General features: G+C 40.5%; 1 protein-coding gene and 1 pseudogene across 1 annotated transcript in view; one reads left to right on the forward strand and one right to left on the reverse strand.

Annotated features, from left to right (window-relative positions):
• Positions 1–3379: 3379 nt before the first annotated feature.
• Positions 3380–3754, forward strand: LOC105513001 (annotated as a pseudogene).
• Positions 3755–10028: 6274 nt separating this feature from the next.
• Positions 10029–26984, reverse strand: part of RNF125 (ring finger protein 125, E3 ubiquitin protein ligase) — a 59790-nt gene continuing 42834 nt past the window's right edge. Inside the window, exons 6-7 of the mRNA XM_011943725.1 lie at positions 13647–13754; positions 10029–11299 (exon numbers count right to left, since the gene is read on the reverse strand). Coding sequence (XP_011799115.1) covers positions 11213–11299; positions 13647–13754 — 195 coding nt within the window. The 3' untranslated portion in view covers positions 10029–11212. The remainder of the gene's footprint in view (positions 11300–13646; positions 13755–26984) is intronic.

Raw genomic sequence — 26984 nt, forward strand, 5'->3', positions numbered from 1 at the left:
AGACTCCGTCTCAAAAAAAAAAAAAAAAAAAGAACATTTTGTGTAAGCATATCAAACTACTTAGTCACTAATTTATTTATCAGATGTTTATGTAGTGCCTACAGAGATGCATGACACTGTGCTAACTTCCAGAAACAATAATGCACAAATTTAGACATAGGGCTGCTTTCTTCATTATAATTTTGCTCCCCATGTAGGCTTTAATACTAAGAAAGCACACTGAAAAGCTAACATGAATATTTTCATCCATTTTTTTAGCCATTCATTCATCCGGTCAATGAACATGTTGTTATGGACTGCATGTTTGTGTCTTCCAAAATTAATACGTTGAAGCCCTAACCCACCATTTGATAGTATTTGGAGATGGGGCATTTGGATGGTAATTAGGATTAGATGAGGTCAGGAGAGTGGAGCCCTGAGAGGAGATTAATCCCCTTATAAGAGACTCCAGAGATCTCTCTCTCTTTCTCTCCCTCCCCACCATGTAAGGATGCAGTGAGAAGTTGGCTGTCCAAAAATCTGTTACTGAAGTCACCCAGTCTATGGTATTTTTTTATTGTAGCCTGAACAGGTTGACACATGAATTGAATTTCTAGTAAAGCCCTGTGATTACAAAGATAAATCCCAACCTTTGCCCTTAAGGAACTCCCGATCTCGTGGATCTCAGATACATTTAATATGATACCTGTAGCAATCGATGTATGGTCAAGGGATACTGGTGATATAAAGGATGGTGTGACTGACTCTACTTGGGTGGGTCAAGGAAGTCTCTTTAGAAAAATAATGAAATTCATTTCAGGCTGAGGAAAAAATGTGCAAAATCACAGAGGAATGAAACAACATGATGTGTTGGGGATGGAAGAACTAGGGCAACAATAAAATATTTCCTAAAACCTTAGAAGCAGTGACAAGGATTGCTCTATGAGAATTAAATTAAAACTAACTAAAGCAAAGTTTAAATATAGTAATTTAAAGATACACATTTCTTCCCAAGCTAACTTGACAGTAAACTGAATGATGTATTTTTTTTTCTTTTTTCTTTTTTTTTTTTTTAGAGATTTGGTCTCACTCTGTTGCCCAGGCTGGAGTGCAATGGCATGATCATAGCTCACTGCAGCCTTGAACTCCTGGGCTTACACAATCCTCATGCCTCAGCCTCCCAAGTAGCTGGGACTACTACAGGCACATGCCACCATGCCCAGCTATGAATGATGTATTCACCGATCTTTTTTATTATTATTATTATTACTATTTTTAAGCTATATCCTACAGGAAGGATATTCACTTATCTAATGGTAGTAACAATCAAAAAGTGCCACTATTTAACCGTTATTAGACTTTATTATGTACCACTCCTTTTTTTATCGTTATGAATGGTGTTGCAATAAATTTCATCCTGCATATAGATTCCATTTGGATTAGAGTGCCAGGAAATATTTCCAGATGTAGAATTACTGGGCCAAGAGGTAAGATATCACTACCAACTTGCTTTGAAATGTGTAAGTTATACCACTATCACCAGCACAATATGCCATATCATCCTTTCATGAGGGATTATTAATTCAGAAATTTTGCTAATAGACTGAATCAAAAAATATCTATTGAAGACTGGGCCTGGGAGCTCATGCCTGTAATCTCGGCACTTTGGGAGGCTGAGGTGGGTCACTTGAGCCCAAGAGTTTGCAACAACTTAGGCAACACAGTAAGACCCTGTCTCTACAAAAAATTTTAAAAATTAGCTAGATGTGTGTGCCTATTGTCCCAGCTACTCAGGAGGCTGAGGCAGGAGGATCACTTGGGCCTGGGAGGTCAAGGCTGCAGTGAGCCATGTCACACCACTGCACTCCAGCCTGGGTGAGAGGGTGAAACCATGTCTCAAAAAAAGAAAAAAATTTATTAGAGGTAACACTATGCCAGACATTATGCTAAGAGAGAAAAATGGTATATGATTAGAGTGGCCAAGTTAATGTCTTTGATTACTGCTAATATTAGGATTTTTTCTTCTTTCAAAAATGGGGTTTTACGGCAAGATGGCTCACGCCTGTAATCCTAGCAATTTAGGAGGCCGAGGTGGGTGGATCGCTTGAGGTCAGGAGTTCGAGACCAGCCTGGCCAACAAGGTGAAACACCGCCTCTGCTAAAATACAAAAATTAGCTGGGCATGGTGGTGCATGCCTGTAATCCCAGCTACTCAGGAGGCTGAGGCAGGAGAATTGCTTGAACCCGGAAGGCAGAGGTTGAATTGAGCTGAGACCACACTACTGCACTCTAGCCTGGGTGACAGGGCAAGACTCTGTCTTAAGTGCTGGGATTTCATGTCTCAAAAAAAAAAAAAAAAAAAAATGGGGGTAAGTGTTGCTATGTCGCCCAGGCTGGAGTACAGTGGCTATTCACAGGCACTATCATAGTGCACTATAGCCTCAAACTCCTGAACTCAAGCAATCCTCCTGCTTCATGCTGGATGTTTTATATATGTGTTATCATCACACACTGATGATGTATATGTGTATGTATCATCAGTAGTTCTCATGATAGATTAGACAGCTGAAATATTTACTAAGTACCTGACATGTGCCATTGTTTCAGATTTTGTAGACTTTAGTGGTGAATACTTGCAATCAAAAATGTATATTCTAGAGAGAGGAAATAAACAATAAAAATGAAAATAAATGCATACGATAACTTCCCATTCTAGTGCAGTTATGGAGACATTACAATAAAACAATAGACAAATTTGGTGGAGGAGTGACTTTGACTGGAATTACAAGGGAATTCCTTTATGAGAAGATGACATTTGAGCTGAGAGTTGAATGACTTAGAAGGCAGTCATGTCAAACTCCCAGGGAAGAGCTTTTCAAAGAGAAGGAATAGAAAGTGCCAAGATGCAGGACTCACCGTAAGTTTGGTGTGTTTAATAAACCTAACAGTGTGGATGAAGTATAAGGATCAAGGGAGAGAGTGGAATGAGATGAAGTTAGAGAGGTAGGCAGGGACCAGGCTGTGAAGGGCTTGGAAGGGCATGGAAAGGCCTTTAGAAGTTATTCTCATAATGATGGAGGCTGGGCATGTTGGCTCACACCTGTAATCTCAACACTTTGAGAAGCCAAAGCAAGAGAATGTGTGGAGTCCAAGAGTTAGAGACCAACCTGGGCAACATAGTGAGAGTTTCTACAAAAATTTTAAAACTTAGCCCAGCATGGTAGTGCATGTCTGTGATCCCAGCTACTAGGGAGGGTGAGGTGGGAGGGTGGCTCGAGCCCAAAAGGTCGAGGTTGCAGTGAGCTGTAATCATACCACTGCACTCAACCTGGAAGACAGAGCGAGACCCTGTTTCAAAAAAACAAAAAACCTCTTTCCACCATCTTTCCACATCACCACAATGGTGCGCATAAATGTCCTGGCTGATGCTTTCAAGAGAATCAACAATGCCAAACACCAGGTTCTTATTGGGCCATGCTCCAAAGTCATCATCCGGTTTCCAACTGTGATAATGAAGCATGGTGAGTCTGAAATCACTGATGATCAGAGCTGGGAAAATTGTGAACCTCACAGGCAGGCTAAACAAGTGTGGAGTGATTAGCCCCAGATTTGATGTGCAACTCAAAGATCTAAAAAAATGGCAGAATAATCTGCTCCCATCCCGCCAGTTTGGTTTCATTGTACTGACAACCTCAGCTGGCATCATGGACCATGAAGAAGCAAGACGAAAACACGCAGGCGGGAAAATCCTGGGATTCTTTTTCTAGAGATGTAATATATATTTACAAGGAAACTGACTCGTGGATACACACACACACACACACACACACACAAACAACAACAAAGAAAACGGTGGAGGCCCTGGGAGCATTTTAAGCAGTGAGAATGTGGCATGGCACAATCAGATTGACGCTTTTAATGATCTCTCCAACTGCTGTATGAAAAATGGACCTTTTTTTTTTTTTGAGACAGTTTTGCTCTTGTTGCCCAGGCTGCAGTGCAGTGGCACGATTTCAGCTCACTGCAACCTCCGCCTCCCAGGTTCAAGCAATTTTCCTGCCTCAGACTCCCGAGTAGCTGGGATTACAGGCATGCACCACCATGCCCAGCTACTTTTGTATTTTTAGTAGAGTCGGGATTTCTCCATATTGGTCAGGCTGGTCTTGAACTCCTGACCTCAGGTGATCCACACGTCTTGGCCTCCCAAAGTGCTGGGATTACAGGCGTGAGCCACTGTGCCTGGTCAATTTTTTGTATTTTTAATAGAGATGGGGTTTCATCATGTTGGCCAGGCTGGTCTCGAACTCCTGACCTTAGGTGACTCACCCACCTTGGCCCCCCGAAATGCAGGGATTACAGGCGTGAGCCACCATGACTGGCCAAGAAATGGACAATTTCTTACGTGTAGGCATGGAGTCCAATTAGATAGCTCTAGGGATCCAGGCAAGAGACGCTGATGAATGGAATAGAATTGTAAAAATGGAGGTGGTGAGAAATGGGCAGATTGGAATACATGTCAATGACTTCCTGATGAATCCATGATAATTTCAGATTCTGTACATCTGGAGAGGGCCCAGGAAAGTGCAATTATAACAAGCATTCCAAGTGGTTCTGATGGCGGCACACAAGGAGTATACTGAGAAAATACTGTTGTAAGGGACAGAGAACATATTTGGCATTTTTGTTAATAAATAAGAAAGAACGATTCAAAAAAAGAAATCACTATCTTATGTCTGAGAAACTGACAGGTCTTTCATTTGGTAAAATAATCCCAAACTTTAAGTAAAGTTAACAAAAATATTACCATGGCAGGGCCAGGCGTCAGGTGACTCATGCCTGTAAATCCCAGAACTTTGGGAGGCTGAGGCAGGCAGATCATCTGAGGTCAGGAGTTTGAGACCAGCCTGACCAATATGGTGAAACCCCATCTCTACTAAAAATACAAAAATTAGCCGGGCATGGTGGTGCATGCCTGTAGTCCCAGCTACTCAGGAGACTGAGACAGGAGAACTGCTTGAACCTGGGAGGTAGAGGTTGCAGTGAACTGAGATCATGCCACTGCACTCCAGCCTGGGTAACAAACCAAGACTCCATCTCAAACAAAAAAAAAAAAAAAAAGAAAAAGAAAATATTATCATGGCAAAAATGAACATCACTTCATGTTTTAGAAAGCTAGTCTCATTTTTACTTTTCACCCCTTCTTTCCACACATATTTTTAATGTCTTTACCCTGTGTACTTCCTGTCTTCTTTGTCAACTCTGCCTGGCTTGTACCTTCATGGTTGGTATTACTATTATGCCCCAGTATCCAGTTCTCTTCTACATGAGAAGACTGCACTTCCACAATGCCTTGACATTACATATGGCCATGTGACTTGCATTGGCAAATAATGAACAGAAATTACCTGTGTAGCCAACACAGCAGCCTGTTGCAAGGGGTGATATAGGAACACACAGTGATATACAAATGCCATGAGATGAAAGTACCCTGGAATTCTGAAGCTGGAGAACAGCTTCCCTAGAGAATAGCCAGGAACCACTGTAGACCTTGGGTGAACACTGGGATTTGGGACTTGTAATTGTAGCATAATCCAATTCACCTAGATCAATACCACTCCCTGTGATTCTCCTTCGTTGGGCTTCTTATATGGCTACTTTGGTGGCAATGATTAGCCTTAAGATCCATGCACTGTCTTCGCTGAAATATTTAGGATTAAGGTATCACATGATTTTCTAGTAATAATACAAAAACATAACTATTAGCTTCAAGGATCTCAGACATGAGTGTCCCTCTGTAATATTTCGTCTTACTTATTTCAATAAAGATAATATAAATGATAAAGGTAAATCTTCTCAACTGATCCTGGGTTCCCTCAATCACCTAGAACGTCACTCAGCAAACAGAGAAGCATCAGAGGTTTCGTCAGTAACGCTTGTGTCCTGTCCTGTACATGTTCTTGCAAAAAATCAAAAAATTAATATGCTCATGACATAAGGGTACACATGACAGCTACGGCCATTCGAAACTTAGTATGGATTTAGCAGTGGGAAGAATCTATCTACATCTTACCTTTTAAATTTCAATGAAGCCTCTTGCTAGCAGAACGAATAATAATTCCACAGTGCTTAGTATTATGTTGGCCAAATCAGTTTCTAAGCCTTGGCACTATTGCCATTTTGAGCAGGATAATGCTTTGTTGCGAGGGGCTGTCTTGTGCACTGTAGAATGCTGAACAGCATCCCTGACCTCTATCTAGATCTCAGGCCACTAGCATACCTGAGACAATCCAAAATGTGTCTAGACATTGCCAATGTCTGCTGGGAGACAAAATTATCCCCAGTTGCAAACTACTGGCCTAAATGAATGTATACCTTTCATTCATCATTGTTCCTCAATGATAAAGATTTGAAAAGCATTATTAGGTTTGAGTAAAAAAGTAACCAAGATTAATGTTTAAGAATAGACACAGTAGATATTTTAATAAAAACGATGGTCCTGCCATTTTTTATTTATCATAGCAATATATACTTACAGAAGAAAAAGAATTGTACATTTTAAATTCCAATCATTACACTAATTTTTTTTGTAGTTGAATAATAAAAGAATGAATCTCTTAGTGACTTTTTAATGTTTGAAAAACTTAATGTTTGAAAATACAAATTATGATATGATAAACATTCAATAACTGGAGTAAGTTCACTTCCAAATGAAAGACACTTGGCACCCAGTAACAGTAATGAAATGCAACATCACTGAAGACAGTAAGGAGGTCTGCCTGGAGGTCTCTAAGGAGGTCTGCCTGGGACCATATCTTTAGTGTGGATTCACAATCAATCCACTCTTTCAACCTACATTTTAAGAATTTAGCTTTAGAAGAATAACATGTGAATCAGTTTTTCTCTAATAAGCCTTGAAAAAGTTGTATCCTGAGGCACTATAAAGACAGTGAAACTTTTTTGTTGGTGATCAATAGCTTCAAATATTGGTTTTTATCAATGAATTATAAATACCTTTTTATAAAAGGCCAAAGGCACAGTGAAACAATGAGTATTTGCACTTTACCATTTTAGAACTCAAAATAATTCAGAACACAAAATAATTCAGGCGACCAGCACCTAATCTGTCCTGTAGGTGGCAAAATTATCATAAGAGGAATCCAGGCATAGGAGTCAGAATTGCTACATTGAGGTTAATAGTGACAGATGACTTAAAGCTTTATCCAAAATACAATTTTTAACTTTTTTCAAGTTTTATAGATTCAAAGGTGCCTTTTGTACTGCTCTGAATTAACAAAAGTTTGTCTGCATGGTCAACACCAATGCTTAAAAATATGTTTTCATTTCTCAGGCGCTAGACTTTCAGTCTGATGATCATTTTTCTTTTTATGATTATTCCTGAAAAATTCCTCTCCTTTTTCTCTTGTTTCCCAACAGGTTTTGCTTGATTTTTATTTATATTTAATTATTTATGTTTTTGGAGACCGGGTCTTGCTCTGTTGCCCAGGCTGGAGTACAGTAGCATGATCATAGCTCACTGCAGTGTTGACCTCCTGGGCTCAAGTGATCTTTCAATCTCAGCCTTCTTAGTAGCTGAAACTAACGGTGTGCATCATGCCCAGCTTTTTTTTGTTTTGTTTTGTTTTAAGAGAAGGAGTCTCACTATATTGCCCAGGTTGGTCTTGAACTCCTGGGCTCATGTGACCCTCCACCTCAGCCTCCCAAAGTGCTGGGATTATAGGTGTGAGCCACTGTAACCAGCCAGGTTTTGCTTTATTGTATGATCCATCCAAATTTAAGAAAGAGAGGTTGTGCAACTAAAAATTAGTTGTTACTTTTTAGCAGCTGTGAAAAGCAAACTTAAAACCAATATCTAAAAGGGAGGATATGAGGCTCACTAGATTTCATTCAGCTTTACATTTTCCCAGTTATTTGTACTGGATAGAAGAACTGTAGCAAGACCTTTAAGGAGTTAAATAACTTATAGAAAATTTTGGGCACCATGGTTATGACTATGCTTATATGTAAGGAACAAACAAGTTTATAAATGATTACAATTAAAAAGCTAACTCTAGTCAAATAACATTTTATCCTCAGGAGTTGATATCACTCATTTTCATGGCTTCTTTGCTTCCTTTCAAGATGGAGATACTAATCTACACCCTGGATTCATAATTAAAGAGACAGATATGAGAAACAGTCAGAGCCATCAAATAAACACTGGGGGCAATTGCCTGGCGCAGTGGCACATGCCTGTAATCCCAGGACTTTAGGAGGCCAACATGGGTGGATCACTTGAGGTCAGGAGTTCAAAACCAGCCTGGCCAACATGGCAAAACCCATCTCTACTAAAAATACAACAATTAGCTGGGCATGGTGGTGCCCACCTGTAATCCCAGCTACTTGGGAGGCTGAGGCAGGAGAATTGCTTGAACCTGGGAGGTGGAGGTTGCAGTGAGCCAAGATCACATCACTGTACTCCAGCCTGGGCAACAGAGCAAGATTCCACCTCAAAACAAGACAACAAAAACTGGGGTAAGTGTTAAATATACAGTTGAAGAACTAAGAATAAATGGGGGATAAAAGGAAGAAAGTACAGTATGCTATACCAGTATGTTCTGAAAATGTTGATATAGTATAACTATTTTAAAAATTGGGGTGCTGGGCGCAGTGGCTCACGCCTGTAATTCCAGCACTTTGGGATGCCAAGGTGGGCAGATCACCTGAGGTCGAGAGTTCGAGGCCAGCCTGACCAACATGGAGAAATCCCATCTCTACTAAAAACACAAAATTAGCAGGGTGTGGTGGCGCATGCCTATAATCCCAACTACTCGGGAAGCTGAGGCAGAAGAACCGCTTGAATCCGGGAGGCGGAGGTTGCAGTGAGCCAAGATCGCACCATTGCACTCCAGTCTGGGCAACAAGAGCGAGACTCCATCTCAAAAAACAAATAAAATAAATAATAAAATAAAATAAAAAATTGGGAAAGAATGGGAAAAGCAAATGGAACACTTATTTCAATTGCCATATTGGTTGTGGTTGTATTCTGAGACAGTTGCAAGTGTAAGGTAAATAAAAGAAATGAGTAATTGTGGGATGTTCTAATTCTATCATGCTCTGTGTTCTTGAAAACCAGGACTCTCAGTATAGAAGAAGAGCAGTATAGTTGTAACAGAAAGGTTAGATAAAAACCCTATAGGCCGGGCACAGTGGCTCATGCCTGTAATCCCAGCACTTTGGGAGGCCGAGGTGGTCGGATCACAAGGTCAAGAGTTTGAGACCAGCCTGGTTATTATGGTGAAACCCCGTCTCTACTAAAAATACAAAAATTAGCCAGGCGTGGTGGCTAATGTCTGTAATCCCAGCACTTTGTGAGGCCAAGGCTGGTGGATCACTTGAGGCCAGGAATTCAAGACTAGCCTGACCAGTATGGTAAAACCCCTTCTCTACTAAAAATACAAAAATTAGCCAGGCATGGTGACGTGCATCTGTAATCCCAGCTACTTGGGAGGCTGAGACAGGAGAATTGCTTGAACCCGGGAGATGGAGGTTGCAGTGAGTCAAGATCATGCCACTGCACTCCAGCCTGGGCAACAGAGTGCAACACTGTCTCAAAAAAAAAAAGAAAAGAAAAGAAATAACACACCATGATTTACAGTCTTGCCAAAGGACTGAACCAAAGTCTTCTCAAATTCAATGTGCCTGAACCTGCCCCGTGTGCTGATATCTAGAGGACAGGAGAATGTGCTGAACTGTGCCATGAGTGTGCAATCAGCAAAATACAAAGTATGTGAAACTCTATAGGTCCTAGGATCAGGTTCTTCACCAGGTAAATTCTAAGGAACTGGAAAGAAGGAGGAACTTCTAGATTAAAAAAGAGATGTAAAATAAAATATATATTTAATAATTTTTAATTCATAATATTAAAATACAGATATATGCATTTAGGTGTTGCAGTAGTAATCAAATGCAACAAAGTGATTACCATTTAAATCAGTCTAGTGGTTACTTTTGTGGGGTTATAATTGTGACAGGATACAAAAAGGACACGTGGGGTGACTGGCTGAGTCCTAAAAGAGTATTTCCTTATAATAAAGCATTCAGCTATAAATTTTGTGTCTGGTTTTCAGTACTTTGTAACATTTTAAAAATTATGAAATAAATCAAAAAAGAAATCAAAACCCTTAGGGTTTTCTACTAAAAAGTTTGGATGTGAATACTTCTACTGTAAGTATCACCTGATGGTTTTCAAGAAATTGCCTATATTATAGAAATATTTCAAAATAAACTACAAATATTTGAAAAATATTGAATTCTTATGTATGCATAGTTATAAAAAGTCAAAGAATTAAGTATACTTTTCTAACACAAAACTTATTTTGTTACAGTATTATGTAATATAATTTGGTTAAATGGATTTTTTTTTTTTTTGAGATGGAGTCTAGCTCTGTCACCCAGGCTAGAGTGTACTGGTGTGATCTCGGCTCACTGTAACCTCTGCCTCCTTCAAGCGATTCTTCTGCCTCAGCCTCCCAAGTAGCTGAGATTATAGGCACCCACCACCACACTCAGCTAATTTTTGTATTTTTAGTAGAGACGGGGTTTCACAGATACCAGTGTTGGCCAGGCTGGTCTCGAACTCCTGACCTTGTGACCCGCCCACTTCAGCCTCCCAAAGTGCTGGGATTACAAGTGTGAGCCACTGCATCCGGCCTAAATGGACTTCCTTGACTTTCAAAATTTTCCTTTTTAACTCCCGTACAAGATTATTAATGTTAATCTATTAGAGACTAGAGCAAGAGCATTGGAGCAGATTTCTTATTTCTTTGAATGTCTGCATTTTGTTTCACTCTCTATTTTTTTACATAGAACAAAGATGAGTTATCGTGCCTAACCATGATGGTAGTTATTAATATGTAGTATTATACACAGAGTGTTATCTAATTTGCAAACCGAGATCCTCCACCCACTTGCCTACCATGTGTCTTTTCCATATAATAATGACTGATATAGACAGTTTTTTTTTTGTTAGATGTGTAGGAATCTCAAGGATGTAAAACAGATTTAAATCATGAAAATTAAAGCAGTTTTTAAATGCACTATAACAACATGGACAAACATATAACTGTGTTGTACATTTTTGCCCATCAAGCATTGACAACTTCCCTTCAATTTGTTCAAGCAGCATCTTAAATGGTGCAATTCAGTGGTCCCTTTTCCCTTCGTTTTAATAAAATTATGTGGCGTTCGACTGATTCACATATTCAAGAAGTGACCGGTCTAAGACTCTTCGGATAAGAGCTTCCTCAATTATATTAAAATCCTACAATAAAGAAAAATAATTAGAAATATTCAGAGTCAATAGTATTTCAGAAACTGGAGGATGAGGGTCAATCCAACACCCTCATTTTGCAGGGAACTAAAGTTAGGGGACTTGTTCAAGGTTCCACAAAGTTTGTCATAGAACCCAGGACTTTTGCTTTGGGGCTAATGAATTTTCTCCTTCACTTTCCTGCCTATCAATTAACTAGTTACTGTCATAATAAAAAGTCTTGATTCGAAATTTGAAGTTTTTACCTGATATAATGAGAAGTTTTTAGTCATCATTACAAATCCTGCTCAGAGTGCTATGTTCCACACAAACCTGTAAAATGGAGCAAAGTTCAGGCACCCCCACAGGCTTCACCAATGCCAGCACGCCCGGCTCATTTGTTTGTATTTTTAGTAGAGATGGGGTTTCACCGTGTTGGCCAGGATGAATAGCTATTTCTGAAGAAAATGTTAAAAATAAAACTTTCTCTTTACCTCCCTATGTGTCAAAGTGGAATTCAAAATTCTATGTCAGCACATTCTATAAGTAAAACAAAAACCAGTAAGAACCCTATCCTCTGCAATCCCTCTCCTCTTCCACAATAACAAAAGATGAAATCTCTATTCAAAGTCCATTCTGCAACATAAAAACAAAAACCAAAAAGAAACTCCACAAAATCCAAAGGAAAGCCATAAAGCACAGCAGAGCACAAGGTTTGGTCTTGATACTGGCTTGTTCTTAGGTAATTTAGTTAACCTTTGAGCTTCAGATATTTCAGTTAAATGAAGATAAAAATACAGTATTCACTTCACGGAAGTTGCTACAAGGAATAAAATGTGATATATACATAGAGTGCTTAGCTTAGTATATAGTAGCTCAGGAAGCAAAAAATCAAAACAAAGAACACTACTTCAAGCTCACTTCCATACCCAAGAAGATGGCTGTGAGTGGCTGCAAAGTATTCTTATCAAAGTGGCTTCACCCTGCCTAGCTCTGGATCATGCTTTGTCTGAAAGATCTTGAGAACAGACTGAACATGATTAGCCAGAACAGCCATATAATTGACCTGGCTTTAGAACATCTCATAGACCTAAGGTAAAGAGAAACCTCTTGAGACGGGGTCTCACTCTGTCGCCCAGGCTGGAGTGCAGTGGTGCGATCTCAGCTCACTGCAAGCTCCCCCTCCCCAGTTCACGCCATCCTCCTGCCTCAGCCTCCTGAGTAGCTGGAACCACAGGCACCCGCCACCACGCCCGGCTCATTTGTTTGTATTTTTAGTAGAGAAGGGGTTTCACCATGTTGGCCAGGATGGTCACGATCTCCTGACCTTGTGATCTGCCCATCTCGGCCTTCCAAAGTGCTGGGATTACAGGCGTGAGCCACCGCACCGGGCCAAGAGAAACCTCTCTGTTTTACCAGAGAGAACACATAGACTAGAAGCAAGTTCTGTTGAGGCCTGTGTGCCGTATGGGCCACAAAAGACATGCTTAGAGATATGGAGCTGAGGATTTAAAGCCTCTGTCATGTTCCTTGTTCAGTTCCTCAAGTGGTCCTAACAATTCCACTCCTATCCCATCTCCAATTTGCCTAACATCTGTGCCTGAACTGTGAAAATCACTTTATATACATTATCTCATTTAATCCTAAGAAGAGTTTTGGGAGTAGGTGCTTTTAATCTCTTCCCTTAACCAATGGACAAAATGAGTTTCAGAGGTTAAATGCCTTCTGCAAGGTTGCACATATGTGATAGAGCTATTGCTTAAAAGTAGTTTAGAACCTGAGCTCCTTATGTCCAACCTGGATAATAATAATTGGCAGATAGAAAGCATGGAGAAAATTCTCAAATGACGATCTTGAATCGTTATTAAATTTTATCTTGAAATTGCATTTCTTTTTTTTTTTTTTTTTGAGACAGAGTCTCACTCAGGTGCCCAGACTGGAGTGGAGTGGCGCAATCTCAGCCCACTGAAACCTCCGCCTCCTGGGTTCAAGCGATTCTCCTGCCTCAGCCTACGGAGTAGCTGGGACTGCAGGCGCATGCCACCACACCTGGTTAATTTTTTTATTTTTAGTATTTTTAGTAGAGATAGGATTTCACCATGTTGCCCAGGCTGGTCTTGAACTCCTGACCTCAAGTGATTTGCCCACCTCGGCCTCCTGAAGTGTTGAGATTACAGGCATGAGCCACTGTGCCAGGCCAAAACATTCTATTTTCTTGATTTCTTACATAATGCTAATACTCAACACTATAGCTATATACACATTTTTTTCCTCTATAATTTTATTCACTTGGATCAGAAAAGTAAGCTTAACAAAGACAGCATAAAAACATAATGTAAAAATAAGAAAATATACTTACTATGAAATCATCATAAAACAAAGTGTGACTAACTTGCAGATGTCTTATTAAACTGCCACTGAAGCTGCTTGGATTCTCATCGGGTATTAAACGGCAAAGTGGACAGAACTGGAAACAAACAAGACCAGGGGTTCAAGAAAGAATTTAAAATAGTTATTAGTGCCAGAATTAAAAACAACGGCTAGGTGCAGTGGCTTATGCCCGTAATCCCAGTACTTTGGGAGGCTGAGGCGGCCAGGTCACCAGGTCAAGAGATGGAGACCATCCTAGCCAACATGGTGAAACCCCATCTCTACTAAAAATACAAAAATTAGCTGGGCGTGGTGGTGCACGCCTGTAGTCCCAGCTACTCGGGAGACTGAGGCAGGAGAATCGCTTGAACCTGGAGGTGGAGGTTGCAGTGAGCCAAGATCACGCCACTGCCCTCTAGCCTGGCAACAGAGCGAGACTCCGACACACAAAAAAACAAAACAAGGCTGGGTGCAGTGGCTCATACCTATAATCCCAACACTTTGGGAGGCCGAGGCGGGTAGATCACGAGGTCAGGAGTTCAAGACCAGCCAGGCCAAGATGATGAAATTTGTCTCTATTAAAAATACAAAAATTAGCCTGGGCGCAGTGGCAGGCACCTGTAATCCCAGCCACTCGGGAGGCTGAGGCAGGAGAATCACTTGAATCTGGGAGGCGGAGGTTGCAGTGAGCATTGCACTCCAGCCTGGGCAATAAGAGCAAAAACAAGACAAAACAAAACAAACAATAACAACAACAAAAAGAAACAACAGGTAACTATTCAAAAATAAACTGTCAACTTTATTCATCCATTAGCCATACCTCAGTATATTATAAAATTGCATAAACATGAAAGCAATGTTAAGCAAATAAAATTACATTTATGTCTTCATATGCATTTCTTGCTCATATGCATATATAACAATATAACTATTTGTTTCACATTCATCAATTTATTATTTAAACAATATTACAGTTAATAGATGTACCATAATTTACTTAATTAGTTTGCCTACCTCTTGGAATACTTGTTTGTATGTGGATATTTTGTTATCACAAATGAGAATAACTACAGTGTTTACCTTTTAGGGGATTAGTTCCTTAGGAGAAATGACCAGAAATGGCAATTACCAGGTCAACAATCATGAACATTGGCCAAGAGTGGTGGCTCATGCCTGTAATCCCAGCACTTTGAGAGGCCAAGGCAGGTAGATTATTTGAGGCCCAGAGTTCAAGACTAGCATGGCCAACATGGTGAAACCCTGTCTCTACTAAAAATACAAAATTTAGTCAGATATGGTGGCGCACACCTGTTATCCCACCTACCTGGCAGGCTGAGGCAGGAGAATTGCTTGAAAAAAGATTTCACCAGGTTTTGCCTGTACTCATATCTTTCAGTATGTGTGTGTGATATAGTTTGGAAACTTGTCCCCACCCAAATCTCATGTTGAAATGTAATCCCCAGGCACAGTGGCTGGGCCTGTCATCCCAGCACTTTGGGAGGTGGATCACTTGAGGTAGGAGTTCATGACCAGCCTGGCCAACATGGCAAAACCCGTCTCTACTAAGAAGACAAAAAAATTAGCCAGGTGTGGTGGTGCACACCTGTAGTCCCAGCTACTCCAGAGGCTGAGGCAGGAGAATGGCTTGAACCCGGGAGGCGGAGGTTGCAGTAAGCCGAGATTGCAACACTGCACTCCAGCCTGGATGACAGAGTCAGACTGTCTCAAAAAAAAAAAAAAAAAAAAGATACAGACCATTCTGTCACTACAAAGGAATGTCAGTGCGTTGCTATCCTTTATTTCCTTCTCTCTCCCTAACCTCGGCTCTGTTCCCCATATTATTATTATTACTATTTTGAGAAACTTGTATAACTAGAACTATAGAGTATTTAACCTTTTGAGATTGGCTTTTCCCATTGAGCATGACTTTGAGATCCATCTAAGTTGCTGGGTGTATCCATAGCTCCCTCCTTATTACTGAGTAGTATTTCATGGTATAGATGTCCCATAGTCTACTTATCCATTTATTTCATAAAGGACATTTGGGTTGTTTCCAGTTTTTGGTTGTTACAAATAAAGCTGTAAGAAAAATTTGTGTACAAATGTTTGCATAAACGTAAGTTTTCATTTATCTAGGACAAATTTTCAGGAGTGTGACTGCCTGGTTATATGATAGGTATATGTTTAACTTTGTAAAAAACTGCCAAACTGTTTTCCAGAGTGGCTGTACTATTTTACATTCCCACCAGCAATGTATGAATTATTCAGTTTTTCCTTATTTTCCCCAACATCTGGTAATGTCCAAATTTTTTTATTTTAGCCCCTTTGTTAAATGTGTACTGGTATCTCAGCATGGTTTTAATTTGCACTTTCAACATTTTGGCCAGGCTGGTCACGAACTCCTGACCTCAGGTGATACACCCACCTCAGCCTCCCAAAGTGCTGGGATTACAAGCATGAGCCACCCCACCCAGCCCATGTATTCATTTTTTAAAGTATGAGATGCAGACTTATTACTGTGTGCCAAGTATGTGTTGTTAGGTAGTAAATTAGGTGGTATTCTCATTTGATCCTCACAACAACTCAGTGAATTCAATGCTATCCTTATTTTGTTGATGAGCCCAATTTCAGAGAAAAAAAAATAGCTTGAATTTACTCAGCTGTAAGTATCAGATCTGGAATCAACTTCAGTTGATTCCAGTGTTCTTTTCACATTCTAAGAGTGTTCAATTTATCAACTTGGGTGATAACGTTTTTCTTTATTTAAATGAGGTCTTTATATACTTCTTTCTTACTGTTTTATGAGGATCTCAGTTTCAATATGCTCAATTTCTATAATTAAAGGTCTGAATTTTGCTCAACTTCGCTAATTTTTACATCTTATTTTTAGTAAAATTACATCCTTTTAATTAATTATTATTGAATTTATAATCATTTACAATTTCCTAATGTTCTTGGTTAATTGGCACCACTGGTCATTCCAAGACAGCATTTAACTTTCCCTGATGCCACTATGTGTAATAAGAACAGAGCTGAGACCAAGAAATATTTCAACAGAAGATCACTATTAATACTTGTAGTGTGGGAGAAGGAACCTGCTTACAGAAATTTGTTCATCCAACACTCTTTATTATGCCCCTACTACGTGCTCGGCACTTAGAATATGGAGATCAGTAGGATACTTCGAAGTTAGATACTTTGGGTTCAAATCCTAGCACCAGCAGTGTGATCTTGAGCATGTAAGTTTCCCCTTCTGTGAAATGGGGATAATATCACCTGCCTTGTAGAGTAGCTGTAATATTTACAGATAATGTCTTCAGTGTGCCAGGTAAACATCAAACATTCAATAAATGCCACACATTTACTACTATTTGACCCCTGTCCTTGAAGAGTTGGAGCTCCCTGAGGGAAGAAAATACCATGTGTCTAGTTGATCCCCACATTCTTAGTACCCAGAAAATAGTTTCCAATTTCATCTCAGCCTCTTGCTGATTTTCTATGTCTCAGAGCTGTTAGATCTAAAATAATACACCATTTAATATTACAAAGCTCAGTCACATTATCTCAGTCTTTAGCACATGTAATAAACAGCTGCCATTATTATCACTTAAGCAGATACTTTCAAAGTGTATCATGCACCATATTCAAGATGTGAACAGACAACTGTTCAAGACCTGTAAAGGGAATTACTAATTTTGCCCAAGGGTTCGGAAGGGCTTCAGCAGAGTTGCTGGTAACTGAAGTGGGTCTTGAAGAATGAGCTAGCCAGGCCAGCAGGGAGGAGCATCACAGCAGAGGAATCAATGTAGGAAAAGGCAGTAAATCCTAAAAGAAAAAGGCCTGCTTAGGGCAATGGAAAAAGCTCAGTGTAACTGAAGGTAGGGCAAGTTGGGGAAGTGGCGGGGGATGAGTTTGGAATGATAAGTTGGAACTAGCTCTGCTCCGTATTTAGTCAAGCACCTGACATGGTTTTGGTAGACTTGATGCAAAGAGTCAGAGGTACAGAGATGTCTATTACCTTGATCCCTACCATTAAGGAGTTGATTAGAGTCTAGTGGAGAAGACAAATACAGAAAACTTGGAATTTTAGGCCGGGCGCAGTGGCTCACGCCTGTAATCCCAGCACTTTGGGAGGCTTAGGCGGGCAGATCACGAGGTCAGGAGATCAAGACCATTCTGGCTAACATGGTGAAACCCCGTCACTACTAAAAATACAAAAAATTAGCCAGACGTGGTGGCGGGCGCCTGTAGTCCCAGCTACTCGGGAGGCTGAGGCAGGAGAATGGTGTGAACCCGGGAGGTGGAGGTTGCAGTGAGCCAAGATCATGCCACTGCACTCCAGCCTGGGCGACAGAACAAGACTCTGTCTCAAAAAAAAATAAATAAATAAAAATAAAAATAAAAATAATTTTTTTAAAAAGCTGGAATTTTAAGCAAAGAAGTTTTTGTTTTGTTTTTGGGACGGGATCTCACTTTGTTGACCAGGCGGGTCTTGAACTCTCAGATTCCAGCGATTCTCCCGCCTCAGCCTCCTGAGTAGCTAGGATTATAGGTACAAGCCATTGTTAATCTGACACTGATAGGGAACTATGGAGTCTTCAGTCTCTGGTGTACCTAAAATTTAATTGTGTGACTAAAGACACATCTGTCAAAACAACATTGCAAACAATAGGCTGAAGTCAGCACTAGTGGGAAAACTTCTTCTGTTTCTTAAACTGGGAGATTGGACCTGAGGGAAGAGAGGGTGAGAAAAGGAAGGAGAAAGAAATGGTAGATAAGAGACAGACTGAAGGTTACCTCAGTATTGACTTACACTCAATGTTGTCCATTTCCTAACATCAGCTCATCCTTTCTTGCTTGTCTCTACTCAATGCTCCCAGGCCATACTACTTATATTAAGAGCGAACAACTGTACAGTATACATTCAAAATATGTTGGCTTCATCTGTGTATGGATTTTTTCTGATGGTGAATGCAATGGGTGAATAATAGCTACCATATTAGAAGCTACTACCAACTTCAGATAATTGAAAACTGTTTCTAAGATTAGCCTCCCACTTATTATGATAATATCATAATAGTGATATTATCATGTCCTTATGCTCCCACCAACCTGCCCCAAACAATGACAGGTCTGTAGTGGATAAGCTTACAGCCCATTCACTGTGCAGGCCAGTGTGTCAGGGACGGGACATCTGCCTGTCCTGATTTGTGACCTGGCAGCTTAGAAGAGCTTCACCTCATCCTACTGATGCCTTCAGTTGATTCCCTTAGCCCTGTGGTTTCTATTTTCTGGCCTCGAGCATGTTGACTCCAAATAGGCCCTTTCTGTGCAGTGAATCTTCATTTATTGTTCTTTCTTTTCAAGAAATTAGAAAGCCAAAAATAACCAAAATCATTCAGTAGATTTTCTCTACCTTTGTTTTACAAATGACCAAATTGAGGACCAAAGAAATCCTCTTGCTAGGAAAAGGGAAAAGATCTCCTGACCAAGCCTGCTTTAATAGGATTAAAACAAAACAACACTTGATGTGGATGGAAATCAGATAAGGAAGATTCTTTTGAAAGGTTATTTATTCCTCCAAAACCTTAGGATATAGATTATTTAATGCTGGTCAAAATATAATCAAATTTTTAAAATAGTCAAAATCAAATCAAAATGGATTAAAGACTTGCATCTAAGACCTCAAACTATGAAACTACTAAAAGAAAACATTGGGGAAACTCTCCAGGACATTGATCTGGTCAAAGATTTCTGGAGTAATACCCCACAAATACAGGCAACCAAAGGAAAAATGGACAAATGGAATCACATCCAAAAGCTTCAGCACAGCAAATGAAACAATCAAAAAAGTGAAGAGACAACCCACAGAACAGGAGAAAATATTTGCAAACCCCTCATCTGACAAGGGACTAATAACCAGAATATATAAAGAGTGCAAACAAGTCTAGAGGAAAAGAAATTAGCAATCCAATTTAAAAATGGGCAAAAGATTTAAACAGACATTTCTCAAAAGAAGACATAAAAATGACAAATAGGCATATGAAAAAGTGCTCAGCATCATTGATCATCAGAGAAATGCAAATCAAAACTACAATGAGATACCATCTCACTGCAGGTAAATGGTTTTTATCCAAAAGTCACACAATAACAGATGCTGGCAAGGATGTGGAGAAAAGGGAAATGTGATACACGGGTGGTGGGAATGAAAATTAGTACAACCACTATGGAGAAGAATTTAGAGGTTCCTCAAAAAACTGAAAATCAAACTATCATATGATCCAGCAATCCTACTCCCAGGTATATTCCCCAAAGAAAGGAAATCAGTATATTCAAGAAATATCTGCACTCCCATTTTTATTGCAGTACTATTCAGAATAGTCAAGATTTGGAGCAACCTAAGTATCCAGCAACAGACAAGTGGGTGAAGAGAACGAGGTACATATACACAATGGAGTACCACTCAGTCATAGAAACGAATGAGATTTTGTCATTTGCAACAACACGGATGGAACTGGAGGACATTATGTTAAGTGAAAGAAGCCTAGCACAGAAAGACAAACTTCACATGTCCTCATTATTTGTGGGAGCTAAAAATTAAACCAATTGAACTCATAGAGATAGACGGTAGAATGATTGTTACCAGGGACTGGGAAGGGTAGTAGGGATTGGGGGAAGTGGGCATGGTTAATGGGTACACAAATATAGTTACACAGAATGTGTAAGATTTAGCATTTCATAGCACAACAGAGTGATTACAGTCAACAATCATGTATTGTACATTTAAGAGTATAGGCCAGGCACAGTGGCTCACGCCTGTAATCCCAGCACTTTGGGAAGCCAAGGTGGGTGGATCACCTGAGGTCAGGAGTTTGAGAACAGCCTAACCAACATGGTGAAACCCTGTCTCTACTAAAACTACAAAAACTAGCTGGGCGTGGTCACGTGAGCCTGTAGTCCTAGCTACTTGGGAGGCTGAGGCAGGAGAATCTTTGAACGTGAGAGGCGGAGGTCGCAGTGAGCCAAGATCGCACACCACTGCACTCTAGCCTGGGTGACAGAGCAAGACTCCATCCAAAAAAAAAAAAAGAGTATAATTGGATTGTTTGTAACACAAAGAATCCAATTACATGCTTAAGGTGATGGATATGCCATTTACCCTGATGTGATTATTACACACTGCATGCCTGTATCAAAGTATTTCATGTGCCCCATAAATATATACACCTACTGTACATCCACAAAAATTGAAAGTACCTATATGGTCATACTTCTCACTTGCCTTCTCTTTAATTTTTTTTTTAGAGATGGGGTCTCACTCTGTCACCCACACTGGAGTGCAAATGGTATGATCATGGCTCACTGTAACCACAAATTCCTGGCTTTAAGTGATCCTCCCACTTTGGCCTCATAAAATGCTGGGACTACTGGCATAAGCCACGGTGCCTGGCCACTTCAGCGCTTTAAAGGAAGCAGTGGTTCTCAGTGTGGGGTCCTCAGACCAGCAGCATTGCCACCATCTGGTAACTTGTTAGAAATGCAAATTTTCAGGCCCTAGCTCAGACCTATTTTATCAGACACTCTAGGGGCAGGAGCCAGCAATCTATGTTTAAACAAGTCTTCTAAGTGATTCTCAAGCATGATAAAGTTTAAGAACCACTGCCTTAAAGACAATGTAATTTCTTTCAGAGAGACAAGAGAAAATAGTAGGTGAACAAATGAGAAATTCTAAATCTAATACCTAGGCTGTAATGGAGAACACCTTTCTTAACTCCAGTACCTATAAAAAAAACAGTCATTTGGACCGGGCGCGGTGGCTCACACCTATAATCCCAGCACTTTGGGAGGCTGAGGTAGGTGGATCACCTGAGGTCAGGAGTTTGAGACCAGCCTGACCAACATGGAGAAACCCTGTCTCTACTAAAAATATAAAAATTAGCCGGATGTGGTGACATGCCCCTATAATCCCAGCTACTTAGGAGGCTGAGGCAAGAGAATTGCTTGAACCCGGGAGGCAGAGGTTGCAGTGAGGCGAGATCACGGCACTACACTTCAGCCTGGGCAACAACAGTCTCAGAAAAAAAAAAAAAAAGTCATTTGGGGTTCTGTTTTACTAAGAATAATTATTAGGCCAGAAATATGACTTAATCATAAAAAAGCTAGTACAGTGCTAAATAATGAACCGTATGGATAATATTCAATTATCTAGAATAATGGTTGTTTCTTTTGTTCTGCCTTCACTGACCATACTTGGAGTGCTGTGTTCTATTTTAAGTGCTGGGTAAGAAAAACATCAATAAACTGCAATAGACGCAGAAGGGAAATTAACATGTTGAAAGGTCTAGAAACAAAATCCTTGTAATAACTGGGTTACCATTCTGGAAAACTGCAGGCACTCACACAGTAAGTTACTTATCACCTTGAGAAAGAGTCTACATTAGATCACCTCTGAGGACCCTTTTCTCTACGACTGTGTAAAAACCTTTATTAGCTCAACACTATAAACAGTCCAAGTATATTGTAGAAATAGAAATACTGCTGTATGTCTATTATGTAGAAGCTTGAGGAAGAGAGGTGAGAAAGAAGGTTTGTAATTTTTTGCCATGTAAAAAAAATCCTTGTTGGCATAAAGCCAAGGGTATCGAGTTTTTTTTGTACCTGTTCTCATTCTCCTACTGTAATCCATGAGAATTAGAAAAACTTCCCACTCCTTTTCCTCTTTTTTAAAAAAAATTTTTTTGAGACAGAGTTTCGCTCTTATCTTTTTTATTTTTTAATGTTATTATCTTTTTTTCTAAAATCATCTCTTTTTTTTCCTGAGACAGAGTTTTGCTCTTCTTGCCCAGGCTGGAGTGCAACGGCGCGATCTCGGCTCACTGCAGTGCAACCTCTACAGGCTCAAGTGATTCTCCTGCCTCAGCCTCCCAAAGTGCTGGGATTACAGTTGGGAGCCACCGCACCGGGCCAGTCCTTTACCTCTTTATTTATGTGAGTCATTTTCTCAGAGCTTTGTAGGACAATTTTAGAACAGTCTAGATTTATGAGGAGTCAGTACCTAAAGTCTGTTCACTTTACAGAAAGTCTACGAAATCTCTCCTTCTTCCTACATGATCCACTTACTTTTGTTTTCAGAAATATTGAAGAGAGTAAGAGTCCTTGCAAATTCCAGGAAAAAAAACTCCTATATGATGTTAAAAAAAAAAAAAGTGTCTTTTATAAAGGCAGCCAGAAATAATAATGGATTTCTTAAGTTTCTTAAAATTAGGATTTAAATCTTTTTTAATTTTTTAACTTTTTTTTTTTTTGAGATGGAATTTCACTCTTGTTACCCAGGTTGGTGTGCAATGGCGTGATCTCGGTTCACTGCAACCTCCGCATCCCAGGTTCAAGCAACTCTCCTGCCTCAGCCTCCCAAGTAGCTGGGATTACAGGCATGCACCACTACAGCCGGCTAATTTTGTATTTTTAGTAGAGATGGAGTTATCCATGTTGGTCAGGCTGGTCTTGAACTCCCGACCTCAGGTGATCCGCCCGCCTTGGCCTCCCAAAGTGCCGGGATTATAGGCATGAGCCACCACATCTGTCCTAAATGTACTCTTAATAATCCTCACAATCCCTAAGTGTCAAGGGAGAGACCAGGTGTAGGTAATCGAATCATAGGGCAGTTTCCCTGATGTTCTCCTCATAATAATGAGTTCTCACAAGATCTGATGGTTTATAAGTGTGTGGTAGTTCCTCCTGCGTTCATTTTCTCTCCTGCTTGTGAAAAAGGTGCCTTGCTTTCCATTTGCCTTCTGCCATAATTCCTGAGGCCACCCCAGCCATGTGCAACTGTGAGTCAATTAAGCCTCCTCCTTTCTTTCTAAATTATCCAGTCTTGGGCAGTTCTTTATAGCAGTGTGAGAACGAACTAATACAGGGAGCAAGATGTTGGAACAGGAAAAACTAAATCAGAATAACTTGGCCTAATTTTTTTTTTTTTTTTTTTTTTTAAGAGACATGGTCTTCGTTTGTTGCCCAGGCTGGAGTGCAGTGGTGCCATCATAGTGCACTGCAGCCTCAAACTCCTGGGCTCAAGGGATCCTCCCACCTCAGCCTCCCTAGTAACTGGGATTACAGGTGTGCACCACCAGGTCCAGCTAATTTTGTCGTTGTTGTTGTAGAGACAGGGTCTTGCTCTGTTGCCCAGGCTGGCCTTGAACTCATGGGGTCAAACAATCCTCCCACCTCGGCCTCCCAGAGTGCTGCGATTACAGGTGTAAGTCACTGCACCTGGCCTAAATTCTTGCTATATTAGCTTGCATAGGATTTGGCACATAATAGAAGCTCAAATTCAATTTTTCATATCTAAAGTAGGAATAAAATATGTACTTCTCAGATTAGATAATATATATTTTATTCAAATTTTCTTCTTCCTTAGAATAAAGGATCCTAGGGCAAGAACATATCATATTTATCTTATTTCCTTATGCCTAGACCTAACATAACTTGGCACACAGTAGACACCTCATGAATAAAGAATTTCTTTTTAGGATAAAGATTTCTGGTACTTTTCTTTCTCTTCTGATGGATTTTTGCTAGGTTTTTGTTTGCTTGTTTTTTCCAAATGTCTTCTACTTCACATCAGTTCCTATAACAGAGCACTTGGGCAGGTCAGAAATGGGAGAAGAATGGCTGATACACAGAATCAGATGGGAGTTCTTTTTCAGTGACATACCTTTCTTTCCCTAAATTCTGATACAACCACATTTTCTCCCCAGAGGAGTTCTCACCACTCTTATACGTCACTATTACTTATGGGAAAATAAGAATGATTTCATTCACTATTATATTTTTTAGGTGTGATAGGACAGGGAAAAGATTAGGAATCATCAATGTAAGGGCTTCTGAGAATAGACAAAATGTATAGGCCAGGTGCGGTGGCTCTTGCCTGTAATCGCAGCACTTTGGGAGGCCACAGCAGGAGGATCACCTCAGGTCAGTAGTTCGAGACCAGCTTGGTCAACATGGTGAAACTATGTTTCTACTAAAAATACAAAAGCTAGCCGGCGTGGTGGCGCACGCCTGTAATCCCAGCTACTTGGGAGGCTGAGGCAGGAAAACTGCTTGAAGGTTTCTCAAGGAGGTGGAGGTTGCTCTGAGCCAAGACTGCGCCATTGCACTCCAGCCTGGGCAACAAGAGCGAAACTCTGTCTCAAAAAAAAAAAAAGGTACAAACATCTTCACAGGATCATATGAGCTTTGATCATCAGGATCATAGGTGAGAGCATCTAACATGGGTCCATTAGGATACATTTCCTAAAGTTTCTCACACCAAACACCAAAGACACAGAAATGGATTTGATACTGCTTCATGGATACATGGAGTCAAATATCCTGTCTCCCCCCTAGTCTTTTTGAACTGGTCCTTACTAGGGTTTTCAATAAGACACCCCTCCCTTATCCCATTAAGAATAAAGGCAATATTACTGACAGATCATAACCAACGGGGTAGTTGGCTTTCCAGTTCTCCTGTTTTTCTTTTTTCTAAAGACAGTGTTTTACTCCCATCACCCAGGCTGGAGTGCAATGACGCGATCTCGGCTCACCGCAGCCTCTACCTCCCGCACTCAAACAATCCTCCTGCCTCCTACAGGTACACTCCAATGTAACCGGCTAGTTTTTTAAATTTTTTTCTAGAGATGGGATTTCACCATGTTGGCCAGTCTGGTCTCGAACTCCTGACCTCCTGACCACAAGTGATCTGCCTGCCTTGGCCTCCCAAAGTGCTGGGATTACAAGTGTGAGCCACCATGTCTGGAGAGTTCGCCTAATCTTGACAGTGTTTCCCCATTTTTGTATTGTTATAGGGAATCCCTAAAAGTATACCATACTCAGTGAATGACAAGTATTTTCTTTCTTTTTTTTTTTTTGTTTGAGACAAGAGTTTCACTCTTGTCGCCCAGGCTGCAGTGCAATGGCATGATCTTGGCTCACTACAACCTCCACCTCCCAGGTTCAAGCGATTCTCCTGCCTCAGCCTCCCGAGTAGCTAGGATTACAGGTATGCACCACTATGCCCGGCTAATTTTGTATTTTCAGTAGAGACGGGCTTTCTTCATGTTGGTCAGGCTGGTCTTGAACTCCCAACCTCAGGTGATCCGCCTGCCTCAGCCTCCCAAAGGGCTGGGATTACAGGCATGAGCCACCACGCCCAGCCAACGACATACATTTTTTACTATAAAACTTGAATTCCATTTCTAAAGTCTGTACATGACTGATTTAATATTTAATAGAAAATAGGTGTGTCAGAACTTAATTTTTTTCTGGTACCCTTTTCTTTGGTTCTAATAGCATAGATGCATGAACACCATATTTTACCTTTGAGGGCTTTCAGTTGCCAAGTACTATGTATGCAATCTACTATCAATGATCCTTAGTGAACAGCATGTTCTATCAACTTCTCCTGAAGCCAGAAGATGAATTCTAGGAGTACAAGTGTAAAAGAGCTGGAAGACAGTGCACTCATGTTACTGCCATCCCAAGATGCAAAGGATTCGATCCTTCGGAATATATATGATAATGGACACTCTGCTCTATCTGTGGCTTAGATTAACCTCCACAGCAACTCAGCTGATTATAGAACACTTTCCATGTGATGACAAGTGCCATTTGAGGAGGTAATTAGAGGTTACTCAATCCAATAACCAAGGAAGAAAAAAGGAACGTGCACTGAAAATATTCACAGGCAACTATGTAATTAAAATCAAGGTACAAGACTGCATACCTAATTTTTTTTTCTTTTTTTTGAGACGGAGTCTCACTCTGTCACCTAGGCTGGAGTGCAGTGGCACAATCTCGACTCACTGCAACCTCCACCTCCCGGGTTCAAGCGATTCTCCTGCCTCAGCCTCCTGAGTAGCTGGGTGCATACTACCACGCCCGGCTAATTTTTGTATATTTAGTAGAGACAGGGTTTCACCCTATTGGCCAGGCTGGTCTTGAACTCCTGACCTTGTGATCTGCCCACCTCAGCCTCCCAAAGTACTGGGATTACAGGCATGAGCCGCCACACCCGGCCACTGAAAGCAAATCTATTGGAAATTTTTTTTTCCTTCCAGAATTATTACCACATAGATCTCCACTGTCCATCAAGTCACAGATATTCTAAGTACTCAGGGAAATTAACTGCTATGGGGAGGGGTAGCCCAGTATGTAGTCACCACAGTTTACACTTCAAACCAAAAGTCCTGTCCCTTCCTTAAGGAAATGAGCCCCCAGGGTAAGGTAGAAAATATAGAACTCAGGCTGGGCGCGGTGGCTCACGCCTGTAATGCCAGCACTTTGG

This window comes from Colobus angolensis, unplaced genomic scaffold (genome assembly GCF_000951035.1).
Source record: "Colobus angolensis palliatus isolate OR3802 unplaced genomic scaffold, Cang.pa_1.0 Scaffold220, whole genome shotgun sequence".
NCBI lineage: Eukaryota > Metazoa > Chordata > Mammalia > Primates > Cercopithecidae > Colobus > Colobus angolensis.